A 17,098-nucleotide genomic window follows, 5' to 3' on the forward strand; every position below is an offset into this window, starting at 1 on the left:
CCCATCAAGGGACATTCGTAAAAGAAATGATCTTTATTTTCAATATGATGGTTGCACAAAACACAATTAGGTGGGACATTAATACGACTTTTAAGAAGTCTGTCTTTCGTTGTGAGGCCATCAACACAGGTTTTCTAAAGGAAAATTTTAAACTTTGGAGGAATATATTCAATTTCCAAATCCAGTTAAATTCACATTTTTTCAAGGCTTTGATCGAACAAACCTTGTGCTAGCCATGTTGCTGTTTTGGTAGAAAAAAATCCATATACGGACAACTTCCATAGGAGGGTATCCGGAATATCATTATGAGGTAGTGAAATGTTAGTAATCTGATTAACAATATCGTTGTTTTGTGAATCGTAAATAAAATGCTACTCCAAAATAAATAGGTTAAAGAAAAGACTTGATTTATAAAAAAAATAAAACAAAATGATTTGAAATCTGATTGGTCTATAAAAAACTCAACCCGACTCGAAGTCTCTATCAAGTGAAATAAAATCAAAGAAGGAACTCAGTAAAGCCCATAAAGAAGTTTCAAGTAAGATAGTCCCCTACAAACTGGACTCATAAATTTCCCTCTTAAATCTCACCACCTCTTCTCAAACACAGCACACTACAACCTTCGGATCTTCGTCTTCTCTTCTCTCAAAACCAAAACCCTTGTTCCCCATTTTCTACCTTGTTTAAACTCAAACATGCCGGGACCAGACATCCTCGGAGACCGTCAATCTGGCCAAGATGTTCGCTCTCAAAACGGTCTCTATTCATATCTCTTCTCTTCTTCAACATTATATCTTTGTTTTTTATTTTACGATTTTTTTGATTTTATCTGGTTTTTACATTTTTATTTTAATTGCAGTTGTTGCGTGTCAAGCTATCGCCAACATCGTTAAATCTTCGCTTGGTCCGGTTGGTCTCGACAAGGTTCGATCTCTTAACTTTATAATTTGAATCTCGTTGTTTGATTTGCTAATATTCGCTCCGTTTCAATCATTTGTTTTCCTTTTTATTTAACCGTCTCTCTCAAAGAATAATTACGATAACAATTGATTGAGACGGAAGGAGTGAGTCCTGTGAGAACATTTTTATAACTTTTTAGGGTTGAGATTAGTGTAGCTGTATTGTTGATTAATTGAGCATGTTTTTGTAGTGCGCCGTCCTGAACTAAATCGTATTCGACCATAAAACGATGATATTGACAGTTGGAAGTTCTAAACTGATCTTAGTAACCACATTGAACACACTAGGCATCGATTTTTCTGCATTTTTTTCTGCCCCAGATTACTCGAGAGAAGTTATTGGTAATTAATAGAGTTGATTTGTGAGGAGTGAGTGACTTGTTGTTGCTTACAAGTTCTCGTTGTTGAATCCTATTGTTAAACTACGATTCAAATAATTTTGCTTAGCCAGTTAGCAACTCTACATCATCTTCGCTTTGAAGTTTAGGATATCTAACAAGTCTCATTGAAGACGGTCATATCCGTCACAAGCTGAAGACAGGTCAAGTAATACCCAAGTGGGAAGTAGCATTCTGCTTTTGTCTTATCTACCCCACTTGGATATTGCTTGACCCGTCTTCAGCTTGTGACGGATATGCATGTCTTCAATAAGAATTTGTGTAGGATATCCAATGGTTATATAGACTACAAAAGTCGACAATATTACTCTAGGGGGGCAAACACTCTTGCATATCACAATGTAATGGGCGTGAGAGAACACACGAATTGGCTGCTTTTGAATGACCCACGAAAAAGATTGCGTTTAAATTTTCATCGATCTGCATATACGAATTATTCTAATTTCTAAGTATGGTGAGCAATTTTGCTTTATGCGACTCTATTGCAAATCCAAATACAGTTAGTCTTTGGCTCAAATGGAAATGGAAAATTCAGCGGGGATATACGAAGCCCGAGAGTTACGCGTGTTCTACTATGCATCTCCCCTCACAATTCTAGAGACTCTATATTGTAACATGGATTTTGTTGTTTCTAAATCTCTAATATTGATAGTATTTGTACAGATGTTGGTTGACGACATTGGGGATGTCACAATAACAAATGACGGTGCTACCATTCTTAAAATGTTGGAAGTTGAACACCCTGCTGCCAAGGTACTGAAAAACTTTTTGACGAGTGGGTTTTGTCTATACTTGTATTCACATTAAAGATTAAATGACTGCTTTTCCCATGTCTATTAGGTACTCGTGGATTTGGCCGAACTCCAAGATAAGGAAGTAGGAGACGGCACTACTTCAGTAGTTATTTTTGCTGCAGAGTTACTTAAGGTTTGTATGGCTGTTCTTTGTCACTGCAATCAGGTGATGATCTTGTTATGTCTCCATTGCAATTTAATAATTGTTTTTATTGCCGCAGAAAGCAAATGAATTGGTGAAGAATAAGATCCACCCAACATCTATCATAAGTGGATATAGGGTTAGTGTAGTTCCATTTTCCAATACTTGATGTTCATATGACATTGTAGAGGATTATGTTTCGTAAGACATGCTAATGTAAAATGATGTGACGTGGTTAACTTTTTACAGCTTGCTATGAGAGAAGCTTGCAAATACATTGAAGAAAAATTGTCAGTGAAGGTATGTCCTGTTCTTCTTTTTTGTTCACATGCTTTTATGGTATTTTCCATTTGCAGTGAAAGTAAGTGATTACCCTTATTGTTCTATAATTTTCTCTAGGTTGAAAAGCTCGGTAAAGATTCACTTATAAATTGTGCAAAGACAAGTATGTCATCAAAACTGTTGGTTGTGGACAGCGATTTCTTTGCTAAACTGGTATGCTCTTGCTTATTTTATTTGTCAATCAATTTTATTGCTACAGAGTATGTTACTATTACAAATGACGTTGCTACTATATATTGATAATATCCTTTTGTTTGGTCAGGTAGTAGAAGCGGTATTGTCAGTAAAGATGACTAATGCACGTGGTGATGTAAAGTACCCAATCAAGGTCTGTCCTTTAAATGCAGTTGCTGTATTGCAGTTTGTAACTGTGCTTTGGCCTCTATTGTGATGTATTACTGACTTCTTATTATTGCTACAGAGTGTCAACATTCTCAAAGCTCATGGACAAAGTGCCAAAGATAGCTATCTTCTAAAGGGTTATGCTCTTAACACGGGTCGTGCTGCTCAAGGAATGCCCACCCGAGTTTCTCCGGCAAAAATTGCCTGTCTTGATATGAATCTCCAAAAGACAAAAATGCAGCTGGGCGTTCAAGTCGTAGTCAGTGATCCAAGAGAACTCGAGAAAATCCGTAACAGGTATTCAGCTTTAATACTTTCTTAAGTAAGTAAATAGCGCTTTCGTACCTTTGTATCAGAAAAATATGTAAACTAAGAACTTTTAGGACCTCTGTTAATTTAAGCTAGGAGGATCATTTTCAGTATTTAAGTATTTGACTGCCACATAATTGGATTTTTGTGGCTGGGTACATATGTTATTACGTTAAGATTGTTCCTCTGCTTTGCTGTTGGTGTGCAGGGAAGCAGATACGACGAAGGAGCGAATTGAGAAGTTGATTAAAGCTGGAGCTAATGTCATCCTGACCACTAAAGGGATTGATGACATGGCACTCAAGGCAAGTTTTCTATCATTTAACTAAAGCTCCTGTTGAACTTAACCAGTTGGCTACCGTGAATACTTTCTTGACTTGTTTATATATACAATGGTGTGACATTGAGTGATTCTGGATAGCTGTTATTAACATGCCAAATTTTCGGAATGACTTCTTTTGGCTGGTCATTCCTGTGTCTAATTTTGAACGTAATAGATTGTTACGTTTTGCATCCAACTGATTTCACTTTGACCCACATCTCTATATTTGCTTGTTCGACTTGTCTAATTCAACCTCGTAATTCTAGATGTTTAACTGTGGTTTTCTTTGCAGTTGATAGTATTTGAGAACCTAACTTTCTTGCAACTATGATTTGTGGCTTCTGATACGACAATGTTCCCTTTTCAGTACTTTGTAGAGTCTGGTGCAATTGCTGTCAGACGTGTGCGAAAGGATGATATGCGCCATGTAGTCAAGGCCACGGGTGCAACGATGGTAAGCCGCTTCTTGATTTACCATAATTTAGGCTGCACATTGGCTACTGCTTTGGAATAAACTTCGCTTACTTTCACTGTATTACCACATTACCAGTGAGATCGACATTAACCCTGGATCTGGAAGGAGTCTTACCCTCAGACTTGCTCCAGATTTTTACCAGACCAGCAGTAGTGTAACTGATGCTGTTCTTTTGTCTCAACTTGGGTCTTGGATTTCCAAGACGCATTTTGAGACAAATGAATAGTGTTTTGTGAGTATAAAAGTAGACCTAAGCGGGTCTTCCATCGTTTTTAGAGTATTTGGATGAGCCTGAGCGAAACAGTTGAGTTGAGTCTTAAAGATGAAATAGTAATATGTTACTGTAGTTATCTTAAGAGTTGAGAGTTGAGACCCATATTGGGTCAGGGAATAATGTTAGGCTAACTGTCTAAGGAGTCATTTTCCCTTTGCTGTATAATTTATGTGTTCTGGTTACTATTTTCTCCCCTGTTGTTGATTTTCAGAGTTCTTGTTGTAGTCATTGCTGTAAGACACTGTTTCAAAGCAACTGAAAATTTTGACAAATGTCCAGTCTTGATGAAATGGGTTTTGTAGTCTATTGTCCTTGTGATCTTAGTACGTAGATAGAAATAGGGGATGATAGTGTAGTAGTCCTTCCATTATGGGAGTAATAGTTACCCACCTCCCCCCTAAGTAATGGAGGTAATAATTCCTCCCACACCTCCTCTTTCCATCCTCCACAACTATCACAAACGACCATTATCCTCCCATTCTTCTTGTTTTAGCCTCTATTACTCCAGTATTAATTCCCCCCATCCCAAGCGACCCCTTATAATCAGGTCAATAGGAATGTTGCGAGTTAGATTTATTCATGTCTACTATCCCATCAGCTCTTTGTAAAGCCAAGTTATGTTTACTGTTTAGGTATTCTAAACTCTGGAGCATGAAACCAATTAACTCATCTTCCTTGTGTGTTCCAATGGGTGCAGGTTTCTACTTTTGCTGATATGGAAGGGGAGGAAACTTTTGATTCATCACTTCTTGGACAGGCAGAAGAAGTTGTTGAGGAGCGTGTTGCAGATGATGATGTCATAATGATTAAGGGGCCAAAAACAACTAGTGCGGTGGGTACTTGTTAAAAAAAACAAAGTTCTATAGTTATTATGAACGATTTCAATATTTCGTGTCTGTATCAGACAAGATAAATCTTATTACGGCAATTTTAAGATTTCATGTTGTATATTATCCAGGTTTCTCTGATTCTAAGGGGTGCCAATGATTACATGCTTGATGAGATGGAAAGAGCATTGCATGATGCTTTGTGCATTGTAAAGAGAACACTTGAATCAAATACGGTGAGCCTCTTATATATTGGGTAGACTAATTTGTTGATCTGTGCTGCTGTGCTGTATTCGGTGTTTTCTTCGCTCCAAATAATGATCTTGTTTTTTAATTCATGATTTAAGTTAGATACGATGCTTAATTCCTTATGTCTTCCTTACACGACTGGTGAGGAGGAGGATAACATGAGCTAATTCACTCTTTTGGTAGAAGAATTTTTTAACAAGAAGTGTCTTAAAATATATAAAGCTTAATCTTCTTTTGTATAAAGTCAATAAACCATTGGTGTTAAGGTTTTTGATCTAGACAAATCATTTGCAGCTTAATTTACTGCATTAACCCGTTCTTTTGTATCGCGTGTCATTTGTCAAAAGAACTGTCACTAATTTTGTCCCTGCTGTGGTGTATTGAATCTATGTTCTGCAAGTTTTTGAACTCGTATTGTACTACTCCTTTTGCCACCACTACTAGGAAAATTTTGCCATTGTCTGTTGACAGCGCTTCTTAGGCTTGTTCCTTCTATGACCGACCAAAATTTCAAATAAGTTATATCTTGAAAATATTCGCTTCTATAAGTCTGCCTAAGTCGTTTTTCTTTTCTCAAAATAAAAATGTTCTCTTTTAAGGCAGTTTTACATTAAAATATTGCAATAATGCATGTTTATTTATCTCATATAGCCCTATGGAAGAATTGTTTAGTGGGTATCTCTTATATGGATTTTTGGGATGCATGTGGTTTTTACAATAATGCTTATGTAAAACTGTGCCGTACACAACTATTTTTGTTTGCTGTTCTACCTTATATTCTTTCTTCTCTCATAATGAAGTAAAATCTCGATGTTAATTTTTGTAAAACAAATTGCAGGTGGTTGCAGGTGGAGGGGCAGTTGAGGCCGCATTATCACAGTACTTGGAAAACCTAGCTACAACTTTGGGGTCAAGAGAACAACTAGCCATTGCAGAATTTGCTGAAGCATTGCTGGTTATACCTAAGGTATTCTATATTTTGTCTTTTTGAGTTTGATAATCAAACCCAAAACTAGTACTTCCTCCATTCTCCTTTGATGTTCCCGTTTTCCTTTTTAGGCCATTTCACTATAATGTTCCCATTTGGTTTCTTTCTATTTTTGGGCCTAAAAAATGACCAAATGGTCCTTGTTGTCATTACATATTTACACTATATACCATATATTAGCCCACTTAATCCTACTTATATCTATACCCCACTAGCTTAGTCTTTTTTTTATTGCTAAAAATCGGCCCACTTGCTAGCTTAGCCTTTTTTTTATTACTAAAAATTGGTCCACTTGCTCTTAATCCATTTTGTCTTGGTTGTTCCACCAAAAGCAAATGGGAGCATCAAACAAGAATGGAGGAAGTACATTATTGTCATGGCATACGAGCTTCAACTTGGACTGACGTGTGGTCGTCATTTTGTGGGGCAGGTACTTGCAGTAAATGCAGCCAAAGACGCAACCGATCTAGTATCCAAGCTACGAGCTAACCATTTTATTTCTCAGACAAATCCTAGCAAGCAACATTTGTCTAGGTATTTGCTTTATAATGTGTAGTTTCGTGTACTTATATTTTCCTCTACAGAAATTACTCTCAATTCTTTGGGTTTACTATAATTTCTCTTTCAAGATGTTAAACCCGCATCACTACACTTCCCATTTGGATACGAAATCCCAATAAAACGTTTCTATGCTAGTTAGTGTAGTCGTGTCGGACAGAGGTACATAATTACGCAGTGATTCAATAGTGTGACACGGGGGAGGACACGGCCTGAAATTTGAGCATGTGCCCTTTGGTCTCCCTCCACATATTCATCTCCCAAAACTTTATTTTAGATGCAAATGTATTGAGTGAAGGCAAGTTATGAGTAGTATTTTGAATGCTTTATCGAGGCTGTAGTTGATCAATTGAGTTTCTGAGTGATCTGATATGAGACGTTCTGTTGGAGTTCTTGTATGAGTTGTATAACTACAAGGAGTACTGAGTCTCTCTTTGTCGATTTTACCACCCTGATTTACTCAGAAATATGGTGATGATTGCTGAAGATAATCACAACTTTACATTTAGGTCCATTTAGTTAGCCCGCTTGAGATATCCTAATATCCCATTTAGATTACTTCGGGTGAACATTTTTTGTTTAACGTTGCAAATATATCATTTCATCGAGATGCTTTAGTTAAATGAATATGCAAAAAAGGAAGATCTTATCGATGTAAAATATTAAACCGTACTCTATAAGCCATGATTGTGCACAATAATGGCTAATAAGTTGATTGACCATCTGTATATACTCATCTCATTTTACTCATTATTTACAGCATGGGATTGGATCTTTACAAGGGCGTTGTCCGTAACAATTTGGAAGCTGGGGTCATTGAGCCAGCCATGAGCAAAGTGAAGATTATCCAGGTATACATACTGGCTATTCAATTTGTTCAAGAAGTATAAACTCAATCAAGATAGATGTTGTTTTCTTCCATCTCATATAATCTGGTTCCACCTCTCACCTAGTCTCAGACTCACAGCCCCTCCAAATATTACCGAGCTCCCAATTTCATTTAGGCTGTCCCAAATTGGCAAATTTAGCACTAGGCCTGGTCTACTCTCACTCTGAGACAGTTTCTACAAAGACGATATATAATCTCCCTCCGGAATGTAATAAATTACCTTCAAGCCACGCATTCACCAACTAGGGAACTAGTATGTCACCCTTGAGCACGCTCTGAGCTTATGTGCGCTACCACAAACTTGGGCTAACTTTTAAGATCAAGTACGACGTTTATTTCCTTATAATGGGGAGTGCATATTTCATGACCATCAGTCTGATAATACCATCTTTTTTTTTTGTTATCCAGTTTGCTACAGAAGCAGCCATTACCATTCTTAGAATTGATGACATGATCAAGTTAGAGAAGGAAGACGGGCAGAACGAAGAGTAAACTCTATTCGATGCATGTGCTATCAAAGTTTTGAGAAATCTTTCCTTTTTTTCCTCTTTCGGATGTGTTTTTCTTTTAAAAGAAATCGTTCTAAACTGAAGTTGCAATTGTACTGGGTTGTGTTTAAGTAGGAAATTAGTGTTTTGTTGCACTGCTTGGTTATGGGCTTGTAGACATTGTATTGATTAGTTCAGTAGTTATAAGTCAGGTAAACAGGATTAAGAATTACGTTCCATTTTTTCATATGTTCTCAACGGTGAATCTCTCAGGTGACTTAGGTCAATTAACCATTGGCAATAAGTGTTTATCCCCCCTCGCCTCCTCAAAAATGACTACTTTGGAAGCCATGAGAGTATGTGATCCGGTATAGGGTTATGTTCCAAGTTTATTTATGAGTGGTTAACTGGTTATGCTGTTTCGGTAATATTAATTTTGAAGCAAATTAAAATGACCGGCGTAAATGACATGATTGGACGCTAAAAGTACACAAAGTTAACCGGATTAAAAAAAATCCCGATCCAAATATGACTTGATTTTGATGATTTGTGGAGTAATGACTGTTTGGGTATCAAAAAATCATAATATCAAAAGTGTTTGGTTAGTAGACAAAGTGAAATTTTCTAAATTTTAATAATTTACTAAATCCAAAAAATATTTAAGTTGTTATTTTTAATAATATTTTCCGTGCTGCACGGGTTCAAAAACTAGTTGAGTACTACTGTATTAGTACTAAAAATGACCCGACCCAAACTGTCACAGTTGAACTCGTTCCGAATCATCTGATTGGCTCCTGTACCTCCACGTAGTACACTGTATGCTACGAAGTACAAAGCATCAAAAATTAAAACGAAAAAAAAGAGGATAATACTTGGGAAAGCTATCAATGGCGGGAATATCATTGGCGGGAGCATCTCCATTATCACCTTCACCTTTATCATCCTCTTCTTCTTCGTCATCTCGCCGTCCGTCGATCGGATTCCGCCGATTATGGCGACAAAAGACGCCATTACTGACCTCGGAACTCCGCGTTTCGTTTGACGGTAAACAACCTTCACTCGCCGCCATTGCCGCCGCTGCAGCCGATACAATCGCCGCGCACGGCGGCGATGAGGTTTTGGAGGTGGCGGAGATTAAAGAGAGGTCACAGAAATGGCTTTGGAGAGGAAGTTACTCTATCAATTACTTTGTTCAACCGCCGGTTAGCGGTGGCAGTGGAAGAGCCCCTTTGGTGCTTGTTCATGGCTTCGGTGCTTCTATTCCTCATTGGCGGAGGTATCTTTTCTCTTTCCTCAATTATTTGCGTAATTTGGCGAATAAAATTACTATGGTAGGTAATTAGGTAAACAATGCTACTTCCATTGAATTGTATACATTTTTAAAGTCATAGTGAATTAGGATACATTCTGGAAAAATTACCATCAAAGAGAAGCAAATGAAAGGCAGCCAAATCAAAAATCCAATTGTTTCATTTCGAACTTTCTATTTTTGAAATGGAATATTTCTATTTACGGAATAGCATGAATAGGATCAACCCTTATTCAATGGTATGGTATTTACATGAGATTCCTCTTTCTTATTCTTAAGGGTGTGTTTGGATTGATGTATTTGGAGGGAAAAGAAAGGGAGGGAGAGTAGGGGATTTAAAATCACTTATTTGGATAGCAAATGAGGGTGGAGGGAAATGGAGGGGGAGAGATTTGGAGGGATGCAATTTCCCTCCTCCAAGCCTAATGAAAATCTCTCCAATATAGGCAAGATTTGGAGGGAAATTGTATCCAAACAACCACACTCCTTTCCCCCTCCCCTTCCCTTCTCTCCCTTCCCCTTCCCTCCTTCCCCCTCTCCTCCCTTTCTCTCCACTTTTGCTATCCAAACACACCCTAAGGGTGTGTTTGGATTGAGGAATTTGGAGGGAAAAGAAAGGGAGTTAGAGTAGGGATATAAAATCCCTTATTTGGATAGCAAATTAGGGTGGAGGGAAATGGAGGGAGAGAGATTTGGAGGGATCTAATTTCCCTCCTTCAAGGGAAATCAAAATCTCTCCATAATAGGCAAGATTTGGAGGGAAATTGTATCCAAACACCCTCATCCCATTTGCCCTCCCCTTCTTTTACCTCCTTTCCCTTCCCTCCTTCCCCCTTCCCTCCCTTTCCCTCCACTTTTGCTATCCAAAGGGTGTGTTTGGATACTATTTTAGGAGGGAAAGGGAGGGGAGGGGGAGTGAGGGGAAGGAAAGGTAGGGGAGGGAAGGGGAGGGAAAATAAATTATGGTTGTTTGGATAACAAAAATGATTAGAGGGGATGGAAGAGAGGAAGAGGGAGATGGTAGAGTGGATGGAGGATGTTAGTTTGGTCTAAAGGAGGGAAATTAAATCCTCCCATTCCCCTCCCCTTCCATTTCCCTCCCCTTCCATTTCCCTCCTACTATATATTGTAACCAAACAAAAGAAATTAAATCACTCCCTTTCCCTCCCCTCCCTTTCCTTTCAATTTTCTCAATCCAAACACACTTTAAGTGATTCGCATGTTTCGGACAATGTATACAAGAAACTACTTAGTGAGATTGTAGATATGATATGAGTGTATTATGTTATGACTTGTAGACTTGAAAGATGTTGGAATAGTATTGCATGAACATATGATGCTATCTTAATTGTTGGACTAGTAACCGATGCTATTGAGCCTGATTAATTAGTGTTGGCGAATTGGAAATCATAGTTATTATGTCAGTTGAATTAATCCCCTTGGTTTAGGGAAAAAAAGGAATACATACATTTATGAGGAGGAACTTCTAGTATTGTCGGCGAAATGCGTTGATAGGCATTGTTTGCACTTTGCCCATGCACATTTTACTCGGAATTAGGATACAATTGATGATGTCAGTACTAGTTAGTTGCTTTGGGGGCAAGCTTTGGAGAAGTTGATTTTATGATGAATAGAACAAAAAATGAAGTCGAGCTAACGTACCTTGGGAAGCAGCAGAGTCGACCCTTAGGAGTCAGGACAATGATCTAACGTGAATATAAACATTTCTAAAATATGCTGTATACTAACTGAGATTAATACATTTTGCACAAGGTATATAAATAAGGAAGGAGTTTTGTACGGGGTGCTAATTTCTGTAGGCGCGTGCAGGAATATCAAGACGCTGGCGCAAGATCAAATAGTCTATGCGATTGATCTGCTTGGATTTGGGTCATCAGATAAGCCAGCGGGATTTGCATATACAATGGAAACATGGGCTGAGGTATACTTCCTGAACAACTTCACCTTTTGGTTGCGATGTTTAATCTATGATTAAGTCTCTAGTCATTGCAGCTCATTTTCAACAGTTGCTCTCGGATTTCTTGAATGAAGTTGTTAAAGAGCCAGCTGTTTTGGTAGGAAATTCTGTGGGAAGTCTTGCTTGTGTTGTATGTGCCTCAGGTATGTTTCCACCAGCAATTTCTCATTTCACGAGGATTTATTTATCATGCTGTTAAGAAGAACCTGTGACGGTCCTACATGCGAGACCAACCCAATATCCTATATTTACATGATGAAACCAGAAGGGTTTGAGTTGGTTTCACCGTTGAGACTGTCTCCTACAAGACTCACTGATCCATTTGAGTTTTCTAATGTCTTCATTTTCTTTTCACTTTTTTCTCGCTTTGATCAGAGTCTTCTCAGCCTCGGCCTCTGGTCAAAGGACTAGTCTTATTGAATTGTTCTGGGGGCATGAACAATAAAGCCATTGTTGATGACTGGAGGATCACATTGTTGTTACCTTTGCTATGGTTGATTGATTTTATTCTGAAGCAAAGGGCTATTGCATCAGCAATCTTCGAACGTGTCAAACAAAGGTATCATTCCTTGAAGTCTTAAGAAGTTTCCAAAATCTGTCTTATGTTCTCAAGTCTTAACATCTTACTATGTGCAGAGAGAGCCTGCGAAACGTCTTGCTGTCTGTCTATGGATGTAAAGAGTCTGTGGATGACACTTTAGTTGAGGTATGATTGATCCAATCTCCTACAGAGTATTTGTTTACCTTCTTAATAAACCACAATATTATCCCCATTGCATTAACTCCTGCTAATGGCGGGGCAAGCGGCTTAACTCATGACAATGATGGGAGTAAGGAGAGGTTCAATGTACGCTGCCTTACCTCAAGTTAACTATACAGATTTTGTTTTCGAAAGCTCATAATGAAAATTACCTTGGGTAAATGTTAATTCACTACAAAAAAGAAACACGATCAAGTTTACTGAGCTTTTTTGCTTTATTCTTCGTATTGCATTGAATAACTGCTAATTCACAGTAACAGTTAAAAAAAGAAGACATAATCAATTGTTTTAGTTTTTTTTTTTTGTTCCTTCACAATCCCGAAGCAAAAAAAAGTGAGGCTTTGGCTCCATGAAAATGGAAATAGTTCGCCTCATTTAATCAAGAAAACAAAATCTCTTTTATCTTATTGAGCCAACCAAGTTTCCATCATTTGAGATTTGCAGATAATTAGAGAACCTGCTGATGCTGAGGGCGCGCTTGACGCTTTTGTATCTATAGTGACCGGTCCCCCAGGGCCGAGCCCTGTCAAGCTGATGTCCAAAATCACAGTACCCATCTTGTTGTTATGGGGTGATCAAGATCCGTTCACCCCGCTTGATGGCCCAGTAGGCAAATATTTCGTGTCTCTGTCTACTGAGGATCCTAATGTGACGCTCTTTGTTCTGGAAGGCGTAGGACACTGCCCACATGATGATAGACCTTCTCTCGTGCATGAGAAATTGCTTCCTTGGCTATCTCATCTTCAATCTGCTTGAAGCCTTGAGCTTTTTCTGATTCCTCTGTCTTATTTTTCGTGCCCGGTAATATTTCAGGATACATATTGCTGTATTTGTTCGACCTCTTCTTGAATTATAGATTTATAGCCAAAATGTATGAAATGATCTCATGTAAATCCTAGAACAAGCTCATATTCATTGAACTGTTTGATATCGGCCTTAAACTGTTCAGAAGTTGATGTTCTTTATTGAATATATTGTGAAAAAATAACCACCAAATTAACCTTCTAATTAATGGGAGAATATAAATAAGATAGAAAGAACTGGAAATCTGGAATCGGGGTCATCGTCAATGTTTAGGAAACAGTGTAGGACGGTTTTATAGGAGATCGATTGTTGTTCTAATAGGGTTAGGAGTTAGGACTGTTTTATAGATTTGATGTTGATGGGTTTTAAAACCAGGTCATGAATACTACGAGTACATTTTATAACTTTACCAATTAATTTAGCTGACATTTACCGATAACTTGTAACCATGTTAAGTGACTACCGTACTCCCAATCCCAACCTCCCCTCCACCACCGCCCTAGCGACAACCCTCCAATTTCTCTAATTTTACCATTGGTGGATTTTGGGGAGGGAAAGTGAGGGCAAGTACCCTTACATGACCCAAAAATTTCAGATATATGTACCAGTTAGTTCCCCTTGTATGCAATGTAATATTACTAATGTAGTGGTAAGTGTAGGAGACTTATAAGTTATAACATGTAGCCACAGGTTCAATTTCCACGGTCGACTTTATTTTGCTTTTTGGTCTTTATTCAGCTTTAAAATATGAGGAAATTTAATGATTTGCACTTTTTTCATTGCTCATTTTTATCTATGTAAAAAAAATGTGCTACCCCAAACCAAAATTCCTGCATCGGCACTGATTTTTACTGTTTTAATCAGCTTTGTTTTTCATTTTATAGAGGAGTAATTTATTTAACGGTTTTTTCCCATGGTACCCTCGAACTTTGGCAGATTACACATGGTACCCCTCCTTTTAACTTTCTACATATGGTACCCCTGTATTTACGTTTTTGTTTCCCAGAATGCCCCTAGTCAAACTTCGTCATCACTCCGTTAGTTTTTTTTACTAATGACCCCTTTTTTTGATTATTTAATACACTAATCATACATAAATCACAAACCCACTTCTTTTGTCTCTTTCGTTATGCTGCATACTCAATCAACAATTTCCATACTTCACCATTTAATCCACCATGAAAACCCATGTTATCACCTCCAGTTTCAGTTCCCATTTAACAAAACACCTTTGCCATATTCTTCGTCTGAAAACCAGACATCAGAACCGAGTCAACAAGCAACCAACTTTTCGCCATCGTCACTACCATTCAACCACCAGCTGCTCCTCTGTTTCCGTCTCCATCCAACGCGGCCTCGAAATCAAGCCACCAAGACTCGTGCCCATCAACAAGCACCAACAATCAACAACTTCGCCACCACCGCATCACTATCAATCACCATTACCGTCAATTACCAACCACCTCCTTCTAATTCCAGATCCCGACCACCATCAACGACCAATTCAACCATTCACCTCAATTCATCACCTGCTCCACGCACCTCCGTCTACAATAATGAGCAGCCCAGAAAAGAACCCAGATCGAGTCGCCATGACTCGATTACGGCATCGAAACCCGAGTTGAATTTGCAGTCGATGCTTTTAACGAAGGAGGAAGAAGAAATCAAGAAGAAAATCAGATCTGAAAAAAGGAGGATGTGTGGTGGCGATATTCAGAGGGTTGTGCGGTGGTGAAGGTTGTGCGATAGATGTCGATTTTGGTGGTGGTGGATGTGTGGTGGCGTCGGCGGAGGATGACAAGTGGTGGGAGCTATGAAGATTATGATGGTGATTGGTATGGCGGTGGGTGAAAGAGGAGGATGTTTGGGGTGATTTTGAAGATGCAATAGGTCTTGGTATAGACGGGTGGGGCGAGCAGACGGGTAAAGACCTCTAATAAAATGGGTAGGGGGGACAAGGTGGGGCACCCCCATGTGCTTCCCACTTTATGGCAAATGGGTATTTTGTGAGGGAAAATGGTATCCGTCTATACGTATAGACGGATAGTGTCCGTCTATAATGAGAATTTGTGTTGAAGATGATGATGATAAGGGTGGTTTGTGGGGATTTAGTTATTAAAATTAGTTTATTATATAAATTAAGGAGTTATGTATTATTAGTGTATTAAATAATCAAAAAAAGGGGTCATTAGACAAAAAAACTAACGGAGTGATGACGGAAGTTTGACTAGGGGCATTCTGGGAAACAAAAACGTAAATACAGGGGTACCATATGTAGAAAGTTAAAAGAAGGGGTACCATGTGTAATCTGTCAAAGTTCGAGAGTACCATGGAGAAAAACCGTTTATTTAAACCTGTAGGACAAGAGATGATTAGAAGCATGCCCAACAGAATCCAAACAAATTGGAGGGTAAAGAAAGCTTAATTGGTACGTCACATAGAAAGCACTCCGCATAAAATACAGTAAAGTGCAAGCAAAGCAACAGGCACCAAAACAACACCACATATAGACATTTAGCGATAATGCTATATTAGTTCACAAAATCTCATTGAAGACGGGCACTATCCGTCACAAGTTGAAGACGGATAGTGCCCCTCTCACAAGATAAGTGACAATATGTATGGGTGCTCTATTTTCCCTCCCACTTACCAATCCACTTGCTTTATTGTGAGAGGTCTTCAGCTTGTGACGGATATTGTTCGTCACAAGCAAGATGCTTTGTTAGTAGTTGTTATTGTGGGCGAAAAGGCTAACATGTGATTACTTTTTGGTAAACAGATAAAGTGAACATATTTAAAAAGTAGTCGTTATAATAATACTCTGTAATATTTTTTTTATATATAAAATGATCATTAATTTTATGTAGTCGCATCGACCGTTTTATAATATAGTTTGTGTCTTTGTGATGTGAAATATAGTCATTAAATAGCTTATACTCCCTCCCATCCAGTCTTTTATTCCATATTTCCTAAAATGAATTATTCAGGTTTTCTTCCCTTTCCTTTTTGGGAAAGTTTTTATTAATATTATACTCATACCTCTCTCTCCACTCATCAAACCCTACCATGTCTTTTATTAATATTTAATTCTAATTATTCCTACCTCTCTCCAATAACCAAACCCCACTCATCTCCTTTATTAATATTTAATCCTAATTATCCATACATCTCTCCAATTAACAAACCTCACTCATATCTTTATCAATATTATACTCCCCACCCTTAATTTCCGTGTCCACTTCAAAGGGAAAGAAAAGAGTGGATGGGAGGGAGTATATGTGTGACAATGACCAATATACTAACCTTTGAAAGAAACATAAACTAAATTCCGTAGGCGTGTTTGTCTGGTAATAGACTGTTTGGTCTCATCAGCTAACTGGCTCCAACTGCAGAAAATGACACTGCCTTCCAACTGTTATTCAACTCTATCCACTTTGGTGTTTTTAACAAAAAAATGAAAATTGACCAAAATTTTCATCCTTGCGATCTTGCATATGACGTCTATTTTAGTGTTAGTAATGTCACAAATGTACCCGCTCGGCCACTCCGACTTCTTCCAAAAGTCCATTTTTGCCAAAATAGAAGACATTTTTTTTTTCGTCAAAATCAAATAATCAATCGACAAAAAATTACTTCTACCAACACTAAAATAGCCACACAAGTTGTGAATAAATTGGTGAAAAATAGGCTTACATACAATTTAATTTACAGAGTAGAGTATGATTTTGTCAACTTACAATTGCAAGATCTAACTAAGATTTGAAAAAAAAAAGTAACTTTTAATTCTAACAATAATTATGACATTGTGAATTAATAAATGGATCTAAACTGAAAACATTCTTAAACCCGAATCACATCCATACTAATTTCATAATAGCTTCAATTAAAATA

The 17,098-nt window shown here is 37.9% G+C and overlaps 2 protein-coding genes across 2 annotated transcripts; both read left to right on the forward strand.

Moving 5' to 3' along the window:
- The first annotated feature begins 559 nt into the window (after positions 1–559).
- Positions 560–8,603, forward strand: LOC141643817 (T-complex protein 1 subunit alpha). Its single transcript, XM_074453132.1, has 17 exons — positions 560–756; positions 860–924; positions 2,021–2,110; positions 2,198–2,284; positions 2,373–2,432; positions 2,543–2,593; positions 2,693–2,788; positions 2,898–2,963; positions 3,057–3,274; positions 3,495–3,591; positions 3,976–4,062; positions 5,055–5,189; positions 5,316–5,420; positions 6,272–6,400; positions 6,852–6,955; positions 7,740–7,830; positions 8,277–8,603. Exons 1-17 carry the CDS (start codon positions 696–698, stop codon positions 8,358–8,360), a joined length of 1,626 nt encoding a protein of 541 aa, XP_074309233.1. The 5' UTR covers positions 560–695; the 3' UTR covers positions 8,361–8,603.
- A 583-nt stretch (positions 8,604–9,186) lies between these two features.
- Positions 9,187–13,354, forward strand: LOC141643818 (uncharacterized). Its single transcript, XM_074453133.1, has 6 exons — positions 9,187–9,632; positions 11,496–11,607; positions 11,693–11,786; positions 12,019–12,202; positions 12,280–12,349; positions 12,848–13,354. Exons 1-6 carry the CDS (start codon positions 9,244–9,246, stop codon positions 13,157–13,159), a joined length of 1,161 nt encoding a protein of 386 aa, XP_074309234.1. The 5' UTR covers positions 9,187–9,243; the 3' UTR covers positions 13,160–13,354.
- The last annotated feature ends 3,744 nt before the right edge of the window (positions 13,355–17,098 follow it).

The sequence above is a fragment of the Silene latifolia genome, chromosome 2 (assembly GCF_048544455.1).
Source record: "Silene latifolia isolate original U9 population chromosome 2, ASM4854445v1, whole genome shotgun sequence".
Classification (NCBI taxonomy): domain Eukaryota; kingdom Viridiplantae; phylum Streptophyta; class Magnoliopsida; order Caryophyllales; family Caryophyllaceae; genus Silene; species Silene latifolia.

Bases quoted from the DNA above. Each gene is read 5' to 3' on its own strand.
- LOC141643817 (XM_074453132.1), top strand. From the start codon at position 696: ATGCCGGGACCAGACATCCTCGGAGACCGTCAATCTGGCCAAGATGTT. The intron at 2,594-2,692 runs GTATGTCCTGTT...AATTTTCTCTAG, and splicing joins AAGAAAAATTGTCAGTGAAG to GTTGAAAAGCTCGGTAAAGA. The intron at 3,275-3,494 runs GTATTCAGCTTT...GTTGGTGTGCAG, and splicing joins CTCGAGAAAATCCGTAACAG to GGAAGCAGATACGACGAAGG.
- LOC141643818 (XM_074453133.1), top strand. From the start codon at position 9,244: ATGGCGGGAATATCATTGGCGGGAGCATCTCCATTATCACCTTCACCT. The intron at 11,608-11,692 runs GTATACTTCCTG...CATTTTCAACAG, and splicing joins CAATGGAAACATGGGCTGAG to TTGCTCTCGGATTTCTTGAA. The intron at 12,203-12,279 runs GTATCATTCCTT...TACTATGTGCAG, and splicing joins TTCGAACGTGTCAAACAAAG to AGAGAGCCTGCGAAACGTCT.